The sequence below is a fragment of the Trachurus japonicus genome, chromosome 2, assembly GCF_045865225.1.
Source record: "Trachurus japonicus isolate A0001 chromosome 2, Traja_1.0".
NCBI classification, from domain to species: Eukaryota; Metazoa; Chordata; class Actinopteri; order Carangiformes; family Carangidae; genus Trachurus; species Trachurus japonicus.
In genome coordinates, this window is record NC_140908.1 from 4336859 (window position 1) to 4363208 (window position 26350).

The window sequence follows — 26350 nt, forward strand, 5'->3', positions numbered from 1 at the left end:
CTCCGTCCTCCCATGGCCGAGCCTCCCAGTGAGCAGCAGAGGAGAGGAGAGGAGAGGAGAGGAGAGGAGAGCAGCAGCTGTGTCCTCTTCCTCTGAAAAACCTCCGTTTGTATTCCGCTGACAGAGGCGCGAGGCGCGCGTGCTGCCGCGAGCCGCTCCAGCTGCGTAAAAGTAACCACAGTCACCGAGAGCATCACCGGAAGAAGGCGGTTGGTCTTTCAAAATGAAAGCCTTGTAGGGGCTGTCTGTGTCTCAGCTGGATCATTGATGGAGATTGTTATTGGCCCGTTGTTCTTACTGATTTTCATTTGTAACTTGTTTTTGCCATTTTTAATCTCATCTAATCAGGGTTATTATATTATTAGCCTACTTTTTACCCAAATGCAGCTGTTCAACACTGCACATAAAGAACAGGCCTGTTTATTCAATTCTGCCCCTTTTTCATTCACAAACGTTTTATCTATTTGCATGTTCGATAATTAATATAGCTGAACTATTAGTTTTAATCTTATTCCACTTGTATGATGTGTCTTATTCAACCCTGACCTTCATTCTCTGCAGACTATACGTTTTATTCTTCATTTACGAAGCAAAAGTACAAACAGAAGAGCATCATTAGGCTCCAGTCATGAGAGGATGTTATTATTTTGAAAGTCAGGACCGGATGTTGCTGTGATTCGTCGTTCTCGGTGAATTGACGCTCCAGAGCGCGAGCGCTGCTCTCTGGATCAACACCGCTGATGGAGCCACGCGCCGACACACACACAGACACACCAGTCACACGTACACACACGCGCGAGCTCCAGAAAAAAAAAAAAACTTGTCATCCTCATTACGGTCGGGGTGTGTGCGGGGTGTCTGGGTGTGGTTACAGCTCCTTATGTACCATTTATCATCACTATAATATGTCTATAGGCTTTAATATGCATGTGACACTTCTACCAGCAATTAATGTTTTATTTTAATGTTTTATTTTGATCAACCTCTACTTTTATTCTGTAACAGCAAAGACTCAGTGGGTATTTACAGGCTAATTAAGAGGATGAATCTAATTCTGAATGCTTCAGATCTTCATAAAAGTTCCAGATAACCAGCTAAGTGGGAAAATAAAACACTAAACTAATAGTTAAACAGTGATAGATCAGTACTGTCATCATAGCTACAGTTTGTGTTTTTTTTAACAGGAGGCTCATGCAGACACTGAAGACCATTATCTCATCTCACACACACACGCAGCCTGTCTGTCTGATGAGCAGTGGTTTTTTAAAAATGCAGGAGGTTCGGCTCGATTGACAGGCCGATAAACCGGAGGCTCGCCCGCCTCACATGTCCAACCTCGTCCGCCTCACATGTGCTGGTGTCTCCGGCTGTAAGCTTATACTACAGGACAGGACCCAGTACAGTACACTCATATTTCCCCCTGATGATGTAACAGCATGTGGGAGGAGAGGTGTATAATATCAGGTGTGTCAGGTGGCTTCTTCATGTCGTGGTTGCATCAGACCAAGTGAAAGTGATATATTTTTTTAGAAAGGTTACATGTCCCATCTTCAATCTCATAATCCAGCATGAACCGGTCCAGAATAAAGAGCTGGACACAAAGAAGATTGATTTTTTTTTATTTTTTTTATTTTTTTTATCAGGAGATTCATATCAAAGAAAATGTATAATGAATAATGGAGGGGAGGGTTTGGACGTGTGAATTCATCAGCTCAGATAATATTACTCCCTGACGGCAGTGGTATTGACAAGTAGAAAGAAAAGAGCAAAGCAAAAACAAAAAACACACAGTCAATACTTTGATTCAGAGTGAATGATTCACTCTTGTGAAAAAAAAGCATGACATCCTCTTTAATAAATCTCAGTGTGACTCTCCCTTGTCACATTTATGATGCTCCTGAGGGATGAACCATTTCCATTAGTGTCAGTCTGAGATGTCAGCTTAGACGTCCAACTATCAATAGATTGATTATCAGTCAATATGCTGATTGCAATCATTTACCCTGAAGGCCACTACACCTTTTGATCCCCACTTATATTATTATTATTTCCTCATCCTGTGACAGTTCTGTGCACATTACTGTCATGGATCACCGGGGAAATAGATATGAGACGCACGAGCCAAAGTATTTCAGCACCATGGACAGCGAACCGCCTCAGTCTGGCTCTGTGTGTGTGTGTGTGTGTCTCTTTCTCACACACACTCTCAAATATATCTGCTGCGTGTCTTTCCTTATGCCCACTAGGTGGCACCAGAGTGGCGCGTCTAACATCACAGTGCAGCAAAGTGTGGGATCAATAGCAGAAAGCACAAAACCTTAAATGCAGACACAGGCTTGTTAAATCTTTGTGTTTGAGAGCTGTAAGTATGTCAGTGATATTATTTATATAAATATATATATACTTCTTTTTTTCCACAGTGCTACATTTTTCCTTTCTTCTTCCGACTCATGTTTTGAGTTGAAACGTTGATCCAGACGCAGCAGCAGCAGTTTGTCGCTCTGTGTCTCCGTCTTTTGTGTCATCTCAGCAGGTAGTCCCACAATCTTCTTGGATCTTTTTGTTTTTTTTTGTTTTTTTCCTTCTTCTGCCCTGGATGTTGCTGACAGGCCGCTATTTAAATATGCCTTTCTTGCTTGTCTCAATCCCAGATAGAGAGGGAGGGGGGAGAACAAAAATAAAAATGTGTACTTGTACTTGTGTGTGTGTGTGTGAGAGAGAGGGAGAAAGTGGTGTGTGTATGGTGTTGTATCCAGGTCAGTCCAAGTGAAGGAGTTATGAATAAATCAAAGCTACATTTACATTAAAATTCATTTCTTCTGCAGCTTTTTATAACATCCCAGGGAGGCGGGACACAGCGCTGCAGCTTCAAAAGGAACATTCTCTGCACCCCGGCCTTCTTCCATCTACTTATTCCACCATCCATCCCCTTTAGAAGAAAGTCAATAACTAGAATATGCCCGACCCAAATCCATTCTTCTCCATGGTCCACGCTTTGTAGGACAACACACACACACACACGCATAAGCAGAAATATGCAACACAGTGCATGAATGAGAGAGGAGACGCTCTCATTAAGTAACCAGCAGAGAACACACACACACACACACACACAAGACACACATACATACACACATACACAGCTTTTTCTGCATGTCCGCATCCAAACAATTTTCCTCTGGGTCTGTACAGAGGCAGTGGCGCTCTCTACAGGCAATAAAACAGAACAACACTCAATTTTCATCCTCTTTTATCCTCAATCTCTTACATTTGAACTTTTCCTTCAAACCACCTTCGATTCACCATCAAACCAATGCATTTAAATTTGATTTTATAGATTATTTGACATTTATATTCATCTTAAAGAGGCCGTCGTGGTCAGTGAACACACCATCCTCAGTGAAAACTATAAAACAACCAATGACCAACATTTCTACGTTGTCCTTCTTTGAATATGTGGATTAATGAACTTTCCTCTTGCTTAGCGATGGAAAGACTCATATACAATCAAACAAAAAAGCCACATTTGTCATGACATATCAAATTAATTTATCATATTTTTCATATTTCCTTTTAATTTAATTTAATTTATGTTGGTTATGTATTATTATTTGCTTCTGTTTTCTTTTTACTGTAATGTTACATACATAAATATTCTCTTTTTCTTATATTTACATATGCATATTTATATTTTGAGTATATCTCTCTCTTTCTCTTTCTAGTAGAATAGAAAAGGAGACAGTATAAACATAGAGGAGAGTTAAAGTTAACTGCTTATAAAGTTGCTCTTTAAGCAGTTTGATTAACATGAATAAATAAACTCAATGAACCAGAAAAGTGTCATTGAGATGCAGATAGCAGGAGCGTCTCTGATAGTTTGATGCTTTTGTTCTCTCACACAGAGAAACGCTGCCTACACCGTGTCGACAAGAAAGCAGCCATTGTTTCTGTCCTGGCACCAAAACCTTCACAACAGCTCCGGCTCCTCATTAGAGCAGAGCTGAACATGTTGGACGTGGGTTGGACCAAGATGACTGTTTGGTTTTCTGTGCATTTACAAAGAAGCTCATGTAGAAGCTCTTATTAATATCCAGTAGTTAACTGTTAAAGGAATAATTCACCAATTTAAGTAGTAGTAAGAAGTATCCCTTGAAGTTGTTAGTGCAGCTGTGTCCTGGTGATTTAAAGGGAAGGGCTTGTGTTGTGGTAGTTGTTTTGTCTCGGTTTAGCTGGACCCAAATGTCTCAGTCTGTCACTTGCTCACTTTGGTTTATGTAATGTAATTCATTAATATAATAATAATAATTATTATTATTATTATAAGCTTATGTGTAACTATTTGAAATGAGGGAGGTGACTTGTGTTATTCTGTTCAGTCCAAACTTTGTTTTATATCAAATTATCTTTTCATTTTAGCTGAGGAATCAGGTAAATATCAAGCCACATGATTATCATGTATGTATATTTGAACTCAATTTAAATCTGAGAAAGTGAAAATATAGAATACAGTTGTTTAGGATTGTGTGTGGTGTGAACTTTAAAAAGAATAATAATTAGTTTAGCCATGTCATGTACAGTTTACCCATTCAAAATCCACCTGTGTTATTGATATAACAGGATGTGTATGAGTCTGGGTCTAAAGACAATAACTGGATATGATTGATCAGTTCAGCAGTGTTTCAGTAGGTGGCGCTCTCACCGTGGCGGCTCCAAAGCAACAGGTGAATGTATATATATATATTTACGTTTTGATTATTAATATGTGAGGAATAAAAAAACAGACAGAGGAGGAGAAGTGGAGCGATAGAAGAGAGAGAGAGAGACAGATGTGGGTGGGTGTTCCCCAGACAGGAGTGTGAGGATAGCCACTGTGAACTGAGCAGGGATGAGTCATAATTCACACTCAGACACCCGCCCCCACACACACACACACACACACACACACACACTAACACACACAGAGAGAGACAAGCACAGACACGGGGAAATCCACTGTTGCCAAGGTAACGAGTGATTAGTGACGCAGGTGGGTCTCCGAGAGGGAGTGAGAGACACCTGCTGAATGCTGAGAGGATAACACACTCACACAGGCACACACAGGTACACACACACAGACACGCACACACCTGGGATCAGTTACATTGGTCGTGCTGCATCTCTGACTTCATCCTCCTGCTACGTCATCCTCACCCACACACACACACACATACGCATACTCTATAAACTTATAGACTGATGGCTTTAACTTCAGTGGATAAAACAAGTAGATAGACAGACGGACGAAGGGAAGGAGGGATGAAAGGAGGGAGGGAGGGAGGACAGATGATGGGATGAGCATCACTCATCCTGTCACATCTTCCTCCTCCTCCTCCTCCTCCTCCTCCAAGCTGTGTTGCTGACTGACCACTTCATTCTGAATGCAAAGAGAACAGCAGACATGGTGTCTGACCTCAGGGCAGTGACCACAACATCACATGCTCTTGTTTCATCCTCTCCTCTTCCTCCTCCTCCTCTCTCTTCTTCCTGCATCCTCCTCTCCTCTCCTCTCCTCTCCTCTCCTCTCCTCTCCTCTCCTCTCCTCTCCTCTCCTCGTCCTGCATTCTCTCCTCCTTTCTCCTTTCCTCCTCCTCCTCCTCTCTCTTCTTCCTGCATCCTCCTCTCCTCTCCTCTTCCTGCATTCTCTCCTCCTTTCTCCTTTCCTCCTCCTCCTCCTCTCTCTTCTTCCTGCATCCTCCTCTCCTCTCCTCTCCTCTTCCTGCATCCTCTCCTCCTTTCTCCTTTCCTCTCCTCTTCCCCCACCTCCTCTTCTCTCCTTTCCTCTCCTCTTCCTCCACCTCCTCTTCTCTCCTTTCCTCTCCTCTCCTCCCCTCCTTTCTCCTTTCCTCTCCTCTCCCTGCATCCTCTCCTCTCCTCCCCTCCTTTCTCCTTTCCTCTCCTCTCCCTGCGTCCTCTCCTCTCCCCTCCTCTCCTCTCCCTGCATCCTCTCCTCTCCTCCCCTCCTTTCTCCTTTCCTCTCCTCTCACTGCGTCCTCTCCTCTCCCTTCCTGCATCCTCTCCTCCTTTCTCCATTCCTCTCCTCTTCCTCCTCCTCCTCTTCTCTCCTTTCCTCTCCTCTCCCTGCATCCTCTCCTCTCTCCTCCTCCTCTCCTCTATCTTTGTAACATCCCTAACTCAGCAGGGAGACGTAGGGAGGGAATGGAGAGACTAAATTATTCATTCACACCCCCCCTCCCCTCCCTTCTCTTTTTCTTCCAGCTCTGTCTGCTGTCTCTAGCGTCTTCAGCCCCCCTCCCCTCCCTCATCCCCTCCCCTCCTTCTCCTCCTCATCCTCCCTCTCATATACCTTCTCCTCTCTCATCCCAAATCTTTCAGCTTCTTGCTCGCAGCTCAAACACCAGTGGAAAACTTTGCATCTGCTCACAGAGGTATCACAGGAACACACACACACACACACATCACTGGGGGGGGTGGCAGGGGGGAAACCAGGTTGGGCTGACACGGAGATGAGCCACATCATGTAACCTAGCAACCATACAAAATGATGTGCAGCATTACAGATGTGCAGAGAGTCGTGTCGTGCCGTCCACTGTATCTGTACCGAGGTCGTCGTAGCGTTGTTGGTCGACTAACAGCTGTGATGAAATGCAACCGGTGGCTTGTTTAACTCAATAAAACGCGTTTCCCCTGAACGCACCGTAATCTCATTTCCCCCCTGGACGTGGACACGCTGTCGCCCTTTGAACGCACCGCAGGGTTTATTCACTGTTAACAATGGGTTTAGTGGAGATGCCCAGTCAGACACTGCAAACACAGATAATCCTCTCCTCTTCCTGCATCCTATCCTCTCCTCTCTCATCCCCCTCTCCTCTCCTCTTCCTGCATCTCCTCTCCTCTCCTCTTCTCTCCTCTTTCTGCATCCTCTCCTCCTCTCTCCTCTCCTCTTTCTGCATCCTCCTCTCTCCTCTCCTCTTCCTGCATCCTCTCCTCTCCTCTCTCATCCCCCTCTCCTCTCCTCTCCTCTCCTCTCCCTGCATCCTCCTCTCCTCTTCCTGCATCTCCTCTCCTCTTTCTGCATCCTCTCCTTTCCTCTTTCTGCATCCTCTCCTCCTCTCTCCTCTCCTCTTTCTGCATCCTCCTCTCTCCTCTCCTCTTTCTGCATCCTCTCCTCCTCTCTCCTCTCCTCTCCTCTTTCTGCATCCTCCTCTCCTCTTTCTGCATCCTCCTCTCCTCTCCTCTCCTCTCCTCTCCTCTCCTCTCCTCTCCTCTCCTCTCCTCTCCTCTCCTCTCCTCTCCTCTCCTCTTTCTGCATCCTCCTCTCCTCTCCTCTCCTCTCCTCTCCTCTTTCTGGATCCTCTCCTCCTCTCCCCTCTCCTCTTTCTGCATCCTCCTCTCCTCTCCTCTCCTCTCCTCTCCTCTCCTCTCCTCTCCTCTCCTCTCCTCTCCTCTTTCTGGATCCTCTCCTCCTCTCTCCTCTCCTCTCCTCTCCTCTTTCTGCATCCTCTCCTCTTTCTGCATCCTCTCCTCTCCTCTCCTCTCCTCTCCTCTCCCCCTCTCTCCTCTCCTCTCAGAGATAATCCTATAATACATGATATCTGTCCCACAATGAGAGACGCTGTTGTTATAATCAACCCCAGACCGGTCTGTGTGTGTGTGAAGCAGGACTTATGGGTAATAGAGCTCCACAGACTCAACACCTCACATATTACTATTGATCTCTCTCTTTTATAAAAGCTGCCTGTTGTTTGCCGCAGGGACATTTGAAGGGGATCTACCCAGGAAGAGCTGTTCTGGCTCTGCTGATGTTGTCGGTGCTTGAAGTGTGAAGTAATAAGAGTGAAAGTCAGTTCCTGTTAGTCATGCTTTCTCCCCAGAGTTAGACACACGGTGACGGCACACTCTGGACCGAACTCTGAAAACATTCAGTCAGCTCCAACATGATGTCATTCATTAAGGCAGCCTGGTAAACATACATCATATATTACGTATAATGTCTTGTATTCCCCTGTATTACCTTATCTTATCTCACATATCTTATCTTATTGCAGATTACAGTAATGCAAACTATTATTATTTATTCTTTTCTTTCTTCTTCTTCTTATCTGTATCATAATACCACTCCACCTGCCTCTCATCTACACACACTTAGCTACATACGTATATTATCCTAACTTCACGTTGTTCCCTGTTGTTGTTTGTACTTATGTCGACTGTTTGTATGTTTAGTCCATGTATTGTAACATATTTGTCCCTTATGTCACCTTGTCTATCACTTAACTTACCAATAAAAAACAAAAAACAAAAAAAAGAAAAGACAAAGTAAAACAAAAGAAAAAAGAAAAAGACTGCCTGGTAAAGCCGTGGTTCATTAGCACAGAGTAGACCCAATACAGGAAGATAGGAGGGAGGGGGGTTGAGGAATTCTCCAGGTCTGAATTAAAGCCTTGCTAATGCTTACAGTCAGTCAATCAATCAATCAATTAATCAATCAGTCAGTCAGTCAGACTGCCGTGTAACCCACTTCATCTCCTCCACTTCCTCCCATCGCTGTCGTCTGAGAGACTGCAGCTTTCACCTGGACTGAGTTACAGCTCAGAGAGAGTGTGTGTTTGTGTGTGTGTGTGTGTGTGTGTGTGTTTCTAAATGCAGAGGGTCATCGGCTCATCTCAGATCACCTCGACCTCTCAGGAAGTAATAGCTCAAACTCTCTCTTCACGCAGCAGACTCTCTTCCTGTTCAGTCCTGTAGGTCAGAGCAGCGCTGTGCATGGTTAAGTGTGTGCACATGTCAGAGATTGTAATGCATCTGTCTGTCTATACTGGTTATGTAATGAATCTCGCTCTCACACGCTAAGTTTAAATGTCTTTTCTCACCAAGCGACAGTATCAACTTCCACTTTCAGAGAAACAGATCAGATCTCTGGCTCCTTTGCTGCCGATGGTGACAGATTCATCACTTTCAAACGCTCCTGTACGAGGCACTGACTGAATAAAACATTAAAATTAGTTTTTCTGAAATAACGGGAACACGGAGCGTAGGTAGATAAAGTGACGGCAGATAAAACTTTGTCAAGCATTCAAGGCTCAAACAAAGGAGAGCGTTTTCAGTGCCGCCCACATTATGTGCACACGCTGGGGCGAGAGCTTAAGCTGCTTCTTCTTCCTCTTCTTCATCAGCAGCAGCAGCGACGACGGCGGCTCCAGGCTCAGTCTGAGTAATAAACTGGCTAAATTCAGCTATTGTGCTATGAAAAGACTTGTTATCGCTCCACACCTCTCTGTGGGGAGGAGGAGGAGGAGGAGTGACCAGGTGGTGGATTATTGGATGTAAATCTTCATGATAAAGTTTAACCCTAAAATCCTCCTCAGTATCCAGGCTAATTGAGTTAAACCTTTAAAACACAATGTAAAGAGCATCTTTATCTGAGGTGAAGCCGTTTAAAGGGATAGTAGCATTTTTTTAAAGTGGGGTTGTATGATCTACAAATAGCCCCTAAGTACTTTAATTGCAGTAGAAGACTCTCTGCACTCCTCCCATTAGCAACGCCAGCCCATAATAGCCCTGCCCAGAGATTTACAACATACATTGTTGTGAATGGACCCAAAGAAACGGCCTATTTTCGTGGCCTAAAAGAGGTTTTAACTGAAAAAAAAATACACAGTTCCATTGTTCGCTATAATATAATTTTTTCCAGCCCTTCAAAGTGCAGGAAAAACGCAGTTTTTATTTGGAGCCAACCAACTGCTGATCGGCGGGCACTAACCCTGGGCGGAGGGATACGTGAGTTGATTAGGTCCAAAGAAAAATTGTGTTTTTCCTGCACTGAGAGTCTTCTACTGCAATTAAAGTACTTAGGGGCTATTTGTAGATCATACAACCCCACTTTAAAAAAAAATTCTACTATCCCTTTAATGTCAATCGCTGCAGAATAACAGAGAATAAGAAGAGTTACTGAAGAGGATCTGATTTCATGGTGTGATGATGAAACAGATGAGAGGTATTCTCTCTCTCTCGCTCTCTTTTAATGCTGCTGTTTATTTATTTTTCAAAATAAAAGTCAGCAGGTGTTTCAGAGGAGGGAGGTGCAGTCAGTCCGTCCTCCACTCCACCTCCGTCCCAGCTGCCTTCATATCACCATGTCTGCTGCCTATTTACATTTACATGGTTAACTCTGGCTCTGTCACTCTGTTGTTGTTTTCTGATCGCTCGCCCAGTGACTCAACACCGATTGTGATCCATGTGGGATGGATTTTATGTGTAAGTGTCATAGTTAAAAGAAGTCGAAGTTTGGTTGATTCAAGAAAGAAAGAAAGAAAGCAGCTTTAGTTGCATGACCTCATCTGTCTGCCACTCACATGCACACACAGCTCTGTAATACAGAGTCCTGCAGACAGACTCTACAGCGTGACGCCTGACCTATCAACTGTGTGTGGTGTCTCTGTCCCACCGAGCATCAACAAAAGTAGTAGAAACATCTTCTCTGTACTTGTTACTTGATGAAAGAATAACTTAACGTCTGCAAAAATTTAAATATTCGTGGAAACTGTCCAATTATGTATAAAGCAAACTTTTAAAAAGTTGCAAAAGTAGAAATGTGCGCATAAATAAAAGTATAAATGGGTCAGTGTCAGTGACAAATAAGGGTTGGCAAGATGTGCAATTCAGAAGTATCTTTGAAAATTGTCTGTAAAACATAAATCAGATGTGTTACAGTAAAATGTTCATGTTGGTTTTATGTCATTTGAAATGAAATTTGAACCATTTTTAACAAAAGTCTGACTGAAAGCATGAAAATGTCAAATGGTGTAACAACAAAAGAATGATAAATATTGAATATTATAACTAAACTAAAATAGATTTTTCTTTTTTTGCTGTATTTCTATATTCACATTTGAATTAATTTGGTAATACTGGGCAGGACTTATCCAAAAAGCACCACTTTTTTTCTAAATAATGTGAGAAATTATGTCAAATTTGTTAAGAAACATTGTGTTGCATTGTAAAAGTGAATTACACGTATTCCACATTTGAGTCCAGATTTATTTTCCTGTATATAGTCAGATTTGTATGGAAAAAATACAACTTGCATCACGTCATTGACCCAAATAAACAACTTTGTACTGTATCTACATCACGTCTGCCTTAAAGACGTGATGTCTGCATCAGGACAGATGTTTCCTGTGTAAAAAGCCTCTTACCTGGATCAACTTGGCCCAAAGCTGCTTTTATTCTCCTCTCTGCCACCTCCAGTATAAACTCAAAGTCCATGACCAACACAAACACACACCTACAAACACCAGCTTGATGGACTCTTTCAGAAAACTCACTTTTTAAAGAGTCTGCCCAGTGTGGCCTCACACACACACACACACAAACATATAGTGAGTGGGACAGATATGGCGGCGGTGTCATGCGGAGCTGTCATCGAGCGAAAGGTTAACGCCGACATGCGAAGATTAAAAGTCGGCTTAAGTGTGTGTGAGTGAGAGCTGGAACAAAGGAGGAGGGAAGAGGCTGAGAGCAGATAGAGAGAGGAGGTGCTGCGGTGAGAGAGAGGCCGCCGCACGGCGCATTCACCAAGGTCATTTATTGAAATTAGAAACACACAGATGTTTGTGTTAACCTTAGAATATTATTATTCAGAGTCAGTCTTCTGCTTTGCTCTTTTTCACTGTGTGGAAATACCACTTTTTGAAGGCTCTTTAACATATATTTAGGTGTTCGTATTGTCTTCTGGCCTCCAAAATGTGAGAATTGAAAAGAAAATTTTCAGCCTCCTGAGGTTGAACTCCATGGTGTTTTACGAGCCGTTGCCATCCAATGATGTCATTGGTTTTCAAATTTGCATAATCCCACCCCTTACCTGTGAGTACAGGTACCTGTAGAGGGGGCGTGGCCTGGTGAGCAGTGGCTCATTTGCATTTAAAGGGACAGGCACTGAGAAAGAGAGCTGTGATGTTTGATCCTTGGGGTGTTTTAAAGCAGAACTATGCAAGTCGGCTGGAAATAGCTCGCTCCTTCGTTGGTTTCTCTGTTTTTCCCTCTCCGGAGCTCCCCCACAGTTCTGGGGGCACATGTCACTGTCGTAAAAAAACAAAAACAAAAAAAAACTCGCAGCTACCACCTCCTCCACCCCCCACATGAGCTTGTGTTTACTGCTGAAGGTAGAGAGCGGTGTTTGCTAAGCCCTGCTAACACGGAGCTAATGCTAACACGGAGCTAACGCTAATACGGCCACACACAAAGACACAAAGACACACAGACAGACATACACACACATGAATAAAGGTTCCAAAACGCGAAGGCGTGTGTGTGTGTGTCATGATGTATTACATTATCTTATAAAAGATCCATGGTGTGTGTGTGTGTGTGTGTGTGTGTGTGTCTGTCCGTGTTAGCATTAGCTCCGTGTTAGCCACAAGCCGAACTTCATCAGTACAAACGGGTACAAACATTTCATGTTTCCATGGTTTCCTCCGACTGTCCGAACTCAAACCAATCACGATTCATGACATGCATGACGTCATCTGCGTTCTTATTGCGTTTCTCGCGATAGTTCTATCCATTGACGAGATTTGTAACACCGAGACGGACGACTGATCTTGCAAGTGCGGTTTTCAGCCAGTGGGGGGGGCCCGGAGCGCATTGGCCTAGACCCCATTCACCTCATAATAGGCCACTAAACCATCACAGTGCCTCTGAGCCACAATAATTACAGCCCAAATCCTGCATAGTTCTGCTTTAACTGAAGCATGACACAGACACCTGGAAACTATTTTCATTTGTGGAAAAGGAGCAAAACATGTCTCCTTTACAGAGCAGGTGTTGGGAACCCAGTCTGATTCATAGGAGCTTTGGTAACAGGCCTTAAACTCAGATCAGACAGTCATATTGAATTGTTTTCTATGGTTGAAAGCTCTGGGAAAAGTTTGTAAGTGCAACTTGAGTTGAGATTATAGCGTCAAGGACAAATATACAACAACAACAGCAGCCTTACTGATTGTGTTGTGTACAGTAGGCTATATTGTGTTTTTCCCAATTAAATTGCGGTGAGTCAGAGAGTCGGAGCTGTTGTGGAGCGTCTCTCTGCTTCTTCTTATCATCCAGTCTGTGAAAACCCTCCTGAGTGGAGTCTTTGATGCCCCGCTGCTTTTTAAGTGCACTTGGAAAAATAACACTCAGCACTCGCTCTCTCTTGACAGGAACCTGGAGCGAGAGCCGTCCAAACACACACACAAACACACGGATAGAGACACGCACACATTTTCCCACCCTTTACTCTTTTGCTCATTGTGTCGTTTAGAAAATTACAGCGTTTCCACAGCTGAGCAGAGTTACACTATAATCAACAGCGCCGGCTTCTCGTAAGTATTTCTCTCTCTCTCTCTCTTTCTCTCTGTTTCTCTCTGTACCACCCGGTCGGCAGCACCTGGACTCATTTACCTCCACATCGACGCTGCGCTCTCAGAGCAGAGCAGCAACACTGACTCACTGCTTTCACAAGTGGAGCAGAGGTAGAGGAGAAGTCAGAGTGACTTCCCAACATAGTTCAACGCTTAATAACCCATTTATATCATCTAGATGTGTCATTGAACAAGCCCCTGATTCACTAAGAGATTTACAATTCACAAAAGTGGACAGTTTATACTTGTATGTGTGTTCTTAAAGGACAATTCCAGGCAAATTCAGCTCGGGGCTGTATTTTCCTATCATCTTAGGTCTAAAAGAAGGAATCTGAAGATTTTCAGTTTAATTGCTCCTGTTTTGCGGTAGTTGTGTCTGTTCGCGCATCGCCACGGCAGCGATGAATGGAAGCGGATGCAAGTTCCGCTGCTTAGGCTGTTTACATCCCTCAAAGCTGTAATTTTTTTCCCACAGACAGCATCAGACGGCTACTCAAACATGCACCGAGAAGTTTGTTTACTTCAAGCAAGTCAAGAGTTGATATTCCTGTGTTTCTGACACAAACGGGAGCTCCCGACTGCACGTAAACACACCGAGCACCTCAACTTGGATTTTTGTTGAATTGAATTAGAATTACGTCTAGTTTTACAAACATGTCGGCTTGCTTGAAGTAAATAAACTTCTCGGTGCATGTTTGAGTCGCCATCCGACGCTGTCTGTGGAAGAAAATTACGGCTTTGAGGGATGTAAACAGCCTAAGCAGCAGAACTTCCATCCGCTCCCATTCATTGCTGCCGTGGCGATGTGGGGACAGACACAACTACCGCAAAACAGGAGCAATTAAACTGAAAATCTTCAGATTCATTCTTTTAGACCTAAAATGTTAGGAACATACAGCCCCGAGTTGAATTTGCCCAGAATTGTCCTTTAAATGTGGATGTCTTCAAAGTTCATTTGAGTTTGGTGTGTTTAGGCCAACAAAGTGGTTTGATTGGTTATATAAAACGACCTGTGACTGCATGTGTGTGATTAGTTGACAGTTTCTCGGTGTGTGTGTGTGTGTCCGGTGTGTGCGTATGTGTGAAGAATGACGTACGTGATGAGTTCAGGCAAAAGACAGATCAGACCATCAAAGTCAAGTCATAGCGTCTTTCTGCAGACTCAGTGCGTTTTGACAATGAGGCCATGAGCTAATGAACACACTCACACTGTCTCTCTCTCACACACACACACACACACACACCAGGGGAGCATCAGAGGACTGCACCAAAACCCTCCATGTGACCTTAGAGGACAGACGTCACTATGGCTGTCACTATTCTGTCAACTCATCACCTTTAGACAACGTAACAGCACGCAACTCAGACACACACACACACACATATATATATATACACACACACACGCTCACTTTGTTGCAAGCTTGGGAAAAAACATTAAATATTTCCAACTTTGTCCACTCTTACGACTTTTGAGGACGTGTCTCTGCGATGCTGAATTCCTGACAGGGTTGAAACAAAAATAGAAATTAAATATAGTGTATTTATATATGTATGTGTGTGTGTGTGTGTGTGTGTGTGTGTGTGTGTGTGTGTGTGTGGGCCTTTCACATATTACAGACACAAATCCGAGTTGGCACGAACCCCACCGCTATACTCCAGTGTTTAAATAAAATATAAAGCACAGTGCCTTAATGGGAACTCTCCAGAGAGGATGAGCTGGCCTGTGTGTGTGTGTGTGTGTGTGTGTGTGTGTGTGTGTGTGTGTGTGTGTGCATGTGTGTGCTATAAAAGGTGAAAGGCTCTATCTGGGTCACGCCACATGGGACGCAAGACATTGAGTAACATTGTGCTTTATTCCTTTTTAAAAATGAATGATACTGATTCATCTGCAGCTCCATTCACACGGAGGAGGGAGTCGACCATGGGCTGGTCTCACCGCTTCACACCCAGACGTAAAGAGAAGACGTTCTATTGTTGAATCGACTGACTTTAAACACAGCGTACAGTATGAGCTCCTTCTGATAACTATCTGTGGCAGAAAAGCTCAACGAGGGGGGGCTTTTATTGTGAAGTTTAGCCACAGGACACGTATTGTGTGATGATAATTTACTAAAAATAGACGTGTTTTCAGCGCCTTCTGCTTCCAAAGCTGTTTAATAATGTGAGATGAAGTAAAACTTGGATTCACTCAAACTGCACATAGATAAGAAAGACACAAAAACATAGAAGTTTGTTTCTCAGTGACTCTCCACACACACACATTCACACTAAACAAGGCCCTCCCAGTGGAGCGTCACTAAATAGTGCAATTCAGAGGAAAAAAGCCGCCAACAAGTGCTGAGTCAGCAAAGCTCTGCCTCCCCCAAGTACAGCAGGTCCATATTTCACCACCAGCTGTGTGTGTGTGTGTGTGTGTGTGTGTGTGTGTCCAATATAAACTCACACACACACACACACTAAAGCACTGAGAGAAAGAGTTCATACGTTTCCTTTAATTAGAGCAGAAAGTGACGGCTAAACGGCGCCGGCTGCTATAAATCCACCGGCTGCTGCTGCTGCTGCTGGAGGAGGTGGTGGGCACTGTAGTAGAGTATGTGCAGCCGATATTCTCACTGTGTGTGTGTGTGTGTGTGTGTGTGTGTGTGTGTGTGTGTGTGTGTGTGTGTGTGTGTGTGTGTGTGTGTGTGTGTGTGTGTGTGTGTGTGTGTGTGTGTGTGTGTGTGTGTGCTATATAGTCGCCTCTTGTGCCAAAACAACATATGCAAAAGCCAAGTTTGCAAACTCCAGTTAATGCATCTCTAGTATGTCCACAACATTACTGAGGCCGGTGTGACACCAGCACAGATGGACCAGACACTGAGCCTCCTCCTCACAGTGACTCTTCCTCCATCACACACAACACACAACACACACACACACTCTCTGTTGGCAAAATGGCAAAAATAAATGTAAAAAAGTTGAAGTTTTCAACTAATTTTCACTGGATCAGCTGCTTCATTCATCCACCAACGTGACAATATAATACAGATAACTACAAACCACAACCTGAGCTCTCCTCTCATCTCAAAGTCTTCATAATCAGATGGAATTGGATTTAAACTAATCAATCTTCCATACTTTTTACCATCTAACTTGAGTTAGAGGGAAAATCTTGATCTGTAGCGCTGTACATGACTTATTATGATTTATTTGATTTATTTCTACTGATCAAAAGGACATTAGAGTGAATGCAAACAAACTTTGACTCCACCGCCACCACTTCATCCAGCTCCAGTGCAGCAAATAAAACAACAGGGGACAGGATATATATAAAAAGGAATGACAGTAGCTACAGCAGAGACGCTGACTGAGTCACTACACACAGGTAGTGTTGTTGCTGGCAGGCGGGGAACAGCTCTTTGTGTAAACTAAGTCCCAACATTGATTCCATTTGCTTTGTTTTCATCTGTAACCTGCAGGATTAAAGCTGTATCTTCCGTGCACATGCCTCCTTCCCTCCTTGAAATCTTTGTCGATATATCTTCCTGGGGAAAGACCTAGCAGCTGGTTTTTATACACTGTTGTTGTTTACACGCTGAATGACTGCGGCGGAGAGCTAAACAGATATTTATGTATGAGGAAACACCACTGATCCGGCCTAATGCAACGTGATGCTCTCCATGAGGTGAATGGAAATCACATCCCCGCTCCTCCAGCATCATCACAACCTGTGAAAACCTGAATTAAATCACTAAAACACAGCGATACGCGCTGGAAAATGTTACTTCTCAGCTGCATCCCAGAGCTGGTGGACGCTGGGTGCTGTCCGTGGTGCTGAATGTGGTTTTTTGTTGTTGTTTTTTGCTTTTTGCATGACTTGTCCTTGTAATGCATCAACTCCAAACCAGCTTGGTAACCAACTTTGTCCCTGAATGCTAACCAATCATTTTTCTCTTTTGTCCTGTTGGTTACAAAGAGTAGACACAGCATTAATGTCTCTGACCTCATCACAGCTTCACACTACAACCGCTCTGCGCTGGGTAGTTTCACTCTGTCTGCACTTCTAGTGTTGAACGCTCACTTTGAAATAGTTTGTTTTCCACTTTCGTTTCGTTTAGTGGTGCATTGTTCCTTTACCCATCAACCATTCAAGAAGTTATTAGCTTTTAAACACGATGCAGAAGTGAAAACGATGAGACCAGAGGTTGTAAAGTTCACACAAACTTTCTCCTCAGCTCATAGAAATGTGACAAATGAACACAACAACAACTCTCTGTTGCCCTCTAAACTCTGTGTGGAGGACTCACTCCACTGATGCAATGTCAATATGCCAATAATGTCAACAATAACATCGTCCACTTCCTGTTACATGCAGTTGCCAGTGTCAATCTGTGGCCTGCCCTCCCCCACGCAGGACGGCGGCGGAAAAATCTGGAGAACAAAGCTTGGCAAATCTAACAGAGGCCCCCTTCACTATTAATTGTATCATCCCTGCATCCTGATGAACACAGACACATGCAGAAGGGTCAAACACATCCAGCCTCCGAGGACGGACAAGTGTTGCACTGTTAGCAGCAAGATGAGAAAGAAAGTAAAGTCCAGGATCTCCAGAGAGGAGGAGGAGGAGATGTTGAACATCTGCAGCCAGATGTAAGAAGAGGAAACAGAGAGAGAGAGAAAGTCTGGGCTCTTCCTCTCCCACTCCCCACTCAGGACACATCCACAGTGGAAGTCTAAATAAGGCCATGTGCAGGTGACTGTCTATGCTGCATTACCTACACTTGGTTTTCTGCAGCACAACACAACCAGGCCACGCTTCTCCTTCTTTTTTTCCCCCTTTCCCAAACGCTCTGCCACTGTATCTACCTGTGCTAATAAGTTATCACCCCCACCCCCCCTCCTCCCCCCTCCACCCCCCTCCTCCTCCCTGTAGTGCACTCACTTGCTGCACAACTGCGATTGCAGAGAAACACCAGCAAGCAGTCGAACAGTGCAGTCTCAGGAGGGAACACACACACACACACACATTCAGAGGCTCAGACACGCAATAAAGTCTTTCTCCATCACCTGGAGCAACAAACTCACCAGTTGGGTTCTTGTTTTTCTTGAGGCTCCTGCCACAAAGACACTGCAGCATATGCGATCCTTTGCTGAAAATGTTGTTCCAAATAAACCGCATGGATTTGGCCGAGACGGGGGAGGAGGAGGAGGAGGAGGAGGAGGAGGAGGAGGAAGAGGAGGTGGTGGTGGTGGTGGGGGACGAGAGGCGCTCCGGATGCGGCAGCCTAAAATTCACCCACCGCATGGGGGCTGGTCCGCCCCCCTGTTTGCATGCCAGCAGAGCCGGCCAGCTGCTGTCGGGCTCAGTTCGGCGGTGCTTGCCCCCCCCGATCTGCACCATAGACAAGAACAGGAGCAGGAAGCCCGGTTTCTCGCCCGGTTCCTCTTCTTCCTCCACGAGCCCAGAAACCAGCAGGCACACGTATTCCGCGTCGAAAAGAGCAACCGCTGCGGCGCTGTTCTCCGCCCCCGGCTGCCCCCCCCCAGGCCGGTGGTGGTGGTCCTCAGCGGCGGAGGAGCGGTCTCTGCTGCTGCTGCTGCTGCTGCTGCATGCGGCGGCGCTAGCGTGAAGTCGGCGGTACGCTGCAGCAGCTGTCGGCTTCTGCACAAAAAACCATTGCATATTAGTGTTGGAGCGCAGGGGTCGGTGCGTCCGTCCGGGGAGGGGGGCAGAGCAGAGCAGTGCGGATATACCCGAGTGTCCGTCAGCAGCAAGTCGGTGGCATCCCTGTAGCTGCTGTACTCACACCACCAGCAGCAGCAGCAGCAGGCAAGTACTGCAGCAGGGGGGCTCCTTTCCAAACACACACACTAGATGCAGAATCCTCTTCCAGCAGCAGCAGCAGCAGCAGCAGCAGCAGCGCTGGCTCTCTGATCTGATCTGATCTGATCTCCGGTCAGTCAGTGGGACCAGCCAGGTGAAGAATCACTGCAGGGAATCTCTGCTCTGTCCCACTCTGCTGTGTTTCCCTCTTGGGAAAAAAAAGTCCTGATGAATATTTGATCCGCGTTTCGGCCTCCACTTCTCAATAATCCATAAGCTCCACCAGTGCGCCAAGATCCTGCTGCTGCTGCTGCTGCTGCTGCCTGTCTCTCTCCTCTTCCTCTCCTCTCTCCTCCTCCTCCTCCTCCTCTTCCTCTTCCTCACCTTGCTGATGAAGAGGAGCAGCTGGACTGTGGCTCTGCTGACACTCCAGGAAACTAAATGCAGAAGAAGAGCGGCTCCGGCTCGTGCTCCTCCCGCGCGCTTCTCTGTTGCTTCAGCGTCTTTCCTCCGCTGCGCTCGAGACGACCGACGGCCGGTGGGGCGCGAGGAGGTGCACTGACTATCTATACCCAACCAGCAACAAAGTGTGAGCCGTTCAACACAACACATGCTCCGGTTGGCACCCTTCAAAATAAAACACTCCAGTCTACATATTGAAGTTTTGAACTGCATTTTAACTTTTAAGGAAACTGCAGAGCTTTATAATAACTAGCTTACACACTATTATGCATGAATAAATACTGAATTCTACATTTATAACGCATGAATACTCATTAGTATTGAGTTTATAAATACAGTTAGTGCTTGTCAAAGATGAATTCAGTATTTCATAACTCAACTAATGCTTAATAGGGTGTACTTACTACAAAGTTACCGCGTTTTCATGTGATTTAGGCCCTTTTCTAAATTTTTACACAAGAACATTATGTTAGTAGACATTTAAGTCAATTAAAGCAAAAATGTGGAGTAAATTAAAGGGATACACCCAGAATCGATAATTCACCAATCATCTACTCACCGTTATGCCAAGTAAGGGTTTAGAGAACTTTCAGAGTCATCAAAATGGATAGAGTTCACTTTTGAATCATCCAAAACACACACTATGAAACATCCAGATATCTCCTACTACAACACCAAGGCTAAAAGCAGAGATCAAATTCTTTTTTTCAGAACAACCTTTCCATGCCGCGGCTTCAGGACACTTGGGTCAGTACAGACGAGCAGTATGGAGGTATCTGGATGTTTCATAGTGTGTGTTTTGGACCATTCAAAAGTGAACTCTATCCGCCGCCATTATATGAAAACCTGTTGCCAGGCGGACCCCTCCTGGAACTCATAAAGCGTTTTGATGAAAGTTCTCCAACCCCTTCCTTGGCATGACGGTGAGTAGACAACTGGTGAATTATCGATTTTGGGTGAAGTATCCCTTTAACTAATGCTTAATATGTAATGTGATTTAGGCCTTTTTCTACATTTTTATTATGTTAGTAGATATTTAAGTCAGTACATTGGCTATTAAAGCAAAAATGTGGAGTAAATTAAAGCTGAAATGCAAAAAAAATCACCTAGATTTCCCCATATCACCTGTCCCAAGCACACTAGTGATGGTTAACCATTGCTTATTTCAAATATTTTAAGTTTTCAGATGGAACTTCTTGCAGCTTTAGGTCTTCTTTTTGAAGTGTGTTTCTTTTGCTTTACTTCTTGTGTAGTGGGAAAAAGACAAAACCTGCCTCCTGGGTCTTTTATTGTGAAGGAGCAGCTACCTCCGGTCTGCCTGCATGCAGCTTGATGCAGCCCCTCTGAGAGCAGCTGTTCACAGTTACGTAGACATGTGGTTCCCACACCGTCAGTATGTGGACTGACTGGATGTGACCCGTAACCGGCAACGCTGAGGGGGAGGGGGAGGGTGGGGGTGGGGAGGGGGATGGCGTCACTGATACGGGCAGGAGACCACAACCACGTAGATACCTCAGTCTGTCTCCATGCAGCCGTGTCTCCCTGCTTTGTGTCAGAAAGACGTCACTCCACTCCAAACCCCTGTTGGGAAAAGCAGGCAGTTCAATCAATTTCCCATCAGCCACTGCACACACCTGTTGGACGACTCCTCTCCTGCAGCACTGGGGGCTCCTGAGGTTTCCTGTGTGGTCACTGGGAAACAGCTGAAGTCAGAGAGCGTTTTGCTGAGTGAGGTGTGTGTGTGTGTGTGTGTGTGTGTGTGTGTGTGTGTGTGTGCAGCTTGTTGTGTCTGACTCACACTAGGATGTGCATGGACTCACTGTGAAAGCGCTGCAGTGGTTTTCCGAGGTGGAGCTGTCCAGAGTGCTGAATCCACATCGGCTGACAGCTCCATTATCCTATTGACACCCAGGGCCGGCCCTAGGATTTTGGTGGCCCCCTAAACAAGATTTTTGTTTGTGGCCCTGCACTCTAAGTGCAAACACCAAATCACTGGTTAAAACTGAATACAGATGTGTTTATGCCCTCTGAGGTTTGAGGCCATTTTCTCAACTTTTACATATTTTTAGGGTCCGGGCAGCGCAGCTGCCAGGACACTATTGTATTCCTAGGAATTCTTCTTCTTCTTCTTCTTCTTTCTTTCTTTCTTCTTCTTCCAAGGAAGTCATACTTCCCATGGGCGAAAACTCACCAAACTTTGCACAAAGGTTCAGTCCCATGCCAGATTCACTCAACTCCAAGGACATGTGCCCCCCCCTCCCAGGGGGGGCACAATAAGCGTTTAAATTTAAAAACTTAAAAAATTCCTACCAAACCAACGGTAGATGCTACAGTGTTGAAACTTCACCACAATGTCACCTCAATACTGCTGAAACTTTTGTCAACTTAAACTTATTACAAATTATGAAGTCCATCACTCTGTTTTTTTCAATAACTGTAAAACTTTTAAAATGTATCTCCTCCCACAATTTTTGCTCAATTGACACCAAACTTGCTACAGAGCATCTCCAGACTGTCCTCCACAAAACTTGTTTCTCGGATTTTTGATTAAGCAAAAATTGAGCCTACAGTGCATGAAAACGTTTGACTGTAAACAGTACTGTAAACATATACCATCAAATTCTTGCTAAATACATTTTCAAACTTCCTGAAAAAAAATGAGAATATTCTGGAGTCATGGTTGATGAAGTTTGGCAAATATCAGAATTTTAATTCAAAAACTGAATTTTCTAGAACATTTTGAATTCTGCTCTCATGGGAACAACTGCAGTCAATGTGAGACTGGAATTTATAAACATCATATTTTCTCTTATGAAGCAAAACACTTATCATTAAAAACAAATCACCAACATTTCCATGCTGTCAAGATGCAATTTATGTATTATCAGATTTTTGTTTAGATGACTGAATTATTGACATTTTGACCATTTCATCACAACAGCTGCCCGGGCACTGGCTCACCTGAGTGGATAAATGAAGCTACACAGCAGCTCTCACTACAAGCTAATTAGCTCAGCGAGTTAGGAGCTGGTTCTTGGTGTCAGAGATTGTGAGTTCGAGACCCAGCGAGGGTGATGATGATGATGATGACAGTTCGAAATGGCAGATGTCCTCAAGCTATTTTGCTGTCTAAATGCAATTTATGTATTAACAGATTTTTGTTTAGATAACAGAAATCTGCGTTCACAACTGCTGCCCAGACACTGACTCCCTGAGTCTATTTGAGAAGACACACACCATGTCTCACTTCCAGATAATTAGCTCACTGAGTTAAGCGCTGTTTCTTGGTGTCAGAGGTTGTGAGTTCAAGACCCAGCCAGGGTGATGATGACAGATCAAAATGTCAAATGTTCTCAACACGAAACACAAGACAATTGTCCTAATGGTGGCATCACAGCAAGCTTCTAAATTTAAAAATCCAAATAGCTTGGACTGGACCATGTGCGAAGGCTCCTAATATCTTAGACTCATAGTAGATGTTTGACAAATACATATCATTATTTTACCTCAAAAACGGATTTTTCTTTTTCTGCCTACACGACAGTGAATGGCTTACTCAATTTGTGAAGCCACTGTTGAATGCAATTTGTCAATTAGCTCAGTGCGATAGACAATGGTCTTTGGTTCCCGAGGTTGTGGGTTCAATCCTCAACTGATGCAAATTGGACATTATAAGGACAACTGTCTTGTCTTCCTATTCTCCTGTTTGTTGCTCAGAATTGCCTAAATTTGCCCAAAAGTAGCCCGGACCCGACCCATCGCTGCGCAGCAGCTATAATCTTAAATTGATCTTTTTAAGATACTTGCAGATGTAACAATACTCAAGTGTTTTATGTCTAAATATTAGAACCTCCGCTGTAAGCACACTGAGGCCAGTTTGTCCTAGAACACTGTAGAAAGAAATAATTTAGGCCAAATGCTGGAAATTTGAGGTCTGCTTTTTGAAAAATGTCAAATCCCTTGTGAAAACACTTCTTCAGTCATGAGAATGAACTGTTTTGGTGCTTGAAATAGGATATGAATACAGTAATATAGAAGTGTAGAAAACAAGTCTAAAATGAAATTGTTTTTTGAGCACAAATCATTCTGCCATTCTATTTTCACCAAAAGTCTCAAATGTGAGATAAAAGAAGCTGAATATTGACTTCAAATTACATATAAAGCTCATAGCGTGTGTGTCCACCTCAGGATGTTTAAATGACTTGAATGAACCCTGGTACCTTTCTGATCATGTGGCCCCCCACCTAACGGCTGTGGCCCTAAACAACCGCATAGAGTGTTTATGCCAGGGGCCGGCCCTGTTGACACCACACACGTGAGCTCTCTGGAGCCTGATAACAGTGTGTCTGTGTGTGTGTGTGTGTGTGTGTGTGTGTGTGTGTGTGTGTGTGTGTCATTGACATTTCTGACTGATTAAATGAAACAAACCAACTCGACTTCATTACCGTGTAGATAGAAATGATCACAGTCACACAGAGAGATAGTAAAAGGGTTAATAAGACTCTGACATCCCTCAGAGCATTCTGGCATCTTGAAAGGCTTTTAAAAGTCTCCAGAGAGAGAGAGAGAGCGCTCTGCTTCTGTTGAGTCTGAATCACTCAGTTAATAAAAACCTGAACCCAAAAACAGCAGTTTAACCGAGGACAGAGGAGAGTCTTTAATGCAGGAAACACCTTTGATGTTTGCAATGTGATAAAAAAACAACACAAAAAATCCCTTTTCTGAAGTGACAGAAACAGAAAGTGTGGGCACAGCCATTCACTCCCAACAGGAATCAAAGAGAAATTTGAAGCAAGCTGAGTTAAATATGGTTTTTATTGCCAGCTGTTCTTTTTTCACTATTACTGGTTTTTTAATGTTTTGCCTTTGAAGATCAATAGAAACAGCACTTTTATTCAAATGACACATCATTTATTGAGGGGTTTTTAATAATTTGTTGTGCTACAATCACAGCTGTAACTTGTGTTTCTTTCTTCATGTCATGCTTTTGAGAGATTCTATCCGTTTCATATTAAACCAGTAAACCACTCGCTGCAGAATCAAATGGATTGTTTCACCACAGAAAAGAGAAAGGGATCAGGTGCTGCTTTGTCGATGGAGACGATGAAAAGAATGGAAAAGATTAATGGGAAAAATCACTTTCAACAATGAATCCTCTCAGTAATGATAAGAAGCAGGTGGTCTCATTTGTACACAGTGATATGTGGGAGGTAGGAATGCTTGTGCATAATATTTTCCCTTTTTTTTTCTTTTTTTTTTTTTTTTACTATTGCAGAGGCTGGAGACAAAAACACAGAATTTCCAGAAACCAACCAACTCTCTCTCAGCTGCACTGCAGTGTTGGCGGCAAATGAGTCCAGGATATAATGACCCTCACAAACACACACATCTCCTGCTCAATTTGTCTTGCACATGTGTGTGTATTGTGGATCACAACAAAGACAACACACACGTTGAGACACGGACTAAACCCACACACGGTCATTACCGCAGGATGACTGACGGCTGGCAGATTTCTCCTTTCACACTCCGTTCACGACTCGTTTTGTTCTGAAGAGCTCAAGGCTGCAGAGTGGGATCGCTGTCATCGCGGGGCAAAGTATCATCTGTGTGTGTGCACAGAGCCGCCTCAGCTCAGTGGGCAAACAGCCGCAGCTGCACGCACCGCACTGTGTGTCTGTGTGTGTGCACAGTGTGTGTGCGCTTGTTACACAGTGTGGCTGGCTGGGAGAGAGAAGGAAACACTTAGTGTCATCTGGTTGCAGTGGTTTAGCAAGAAAATCCTCTTTTCTAGAACCTGTTGCTTCTTCAGCCTTAGTATAAACAGTAGAAAACACTAGAATAACATCATTATTCTCATTATAGACTTTATATTCTTATATAAGATTGAGAATATAACACTAGAATAACATCACAAGACATTCATCTATAGAATAATGTCTCGTGATGTCATTCTAGTGTCATATTCTCAATCAAATAACTCACAGCATGTAACAGAAATAGGAGAGGGAAGGAAACCTCGAAGTTTGGGAACATTCATGTGAGATACAATGGAAAACTTCTAATTCAACACTATCAAGAGAGTTTTGCTGGAAAAACATCATAAGATTTTTCATCACAGCAGCTATTATTGTGGGAGGACCAATCATTCATATCTGTATTATTCATGGAATCACAAATATAGGGCTACTGCTGTGTGATTCAGTTGTAATTTAAAGAGGAATGGATGTGAATGGTGAATTGTTCCAACCATGAAAAATCATAATATAAACAGACCTGGAAAAAAGAAAGAAAGAAAAGCATTTGATGAGATTTACGGCTCCTTCCCTTGGCTCTCCTCCACTGGAGTGGCATAGTGTGGGTGTGTGTCTGTAGTACAGTGTGTAGAAGTGGGTTAGCAGCAGCACTGAGGCCGCTCATGTATTGATCTGTTGTCTGCAGCGTCAAGAGGAAAAAGCACAACATGGAGTGAGCAGGGGAGATCGTATAACCTGCCTCTGAGCCACAGCACTGACTGCAAGACCAGAGTGGAGCACAAAGAGGAAATGAGAGTCCTAATTCATATTTAATCTCATTCTCCTCTTTTTTTAAATACCAGAAATCCTTCCACTTGCAGGCTGTTGCTTACTTGCTCTGAAGCTTTGATTTTAGCACGTTTACCTCATTTGAACTGGAACTGCTG

The 26350-nt window shown here is 44.0% G+C and overlaps 1 protein-coding gene across 1 annotated transcript in view; it reads right to left on the minus strand.

The window, feature by feature from the left end:
• Nucleotides 1-19065, minus strand: part of LOC146990635 (fibroblast growth factor 14-like) — a 40720-nt gene extending 21655 nt beyond the window's left edge. Inside the window, exon 1 of the mRNA XM_085803154.1 lies at nucleotides 18468-19065. Within this exon, the coding sequence (XP_085659280.1) occupies nucleotides 18468-19065 (598 nt within the window). The remainder of the gene's footprint in view (nucleotides 1-18467) is intronic.
• Nucleotides 19066-26350: the final 7285 nt, after the last annotated feature.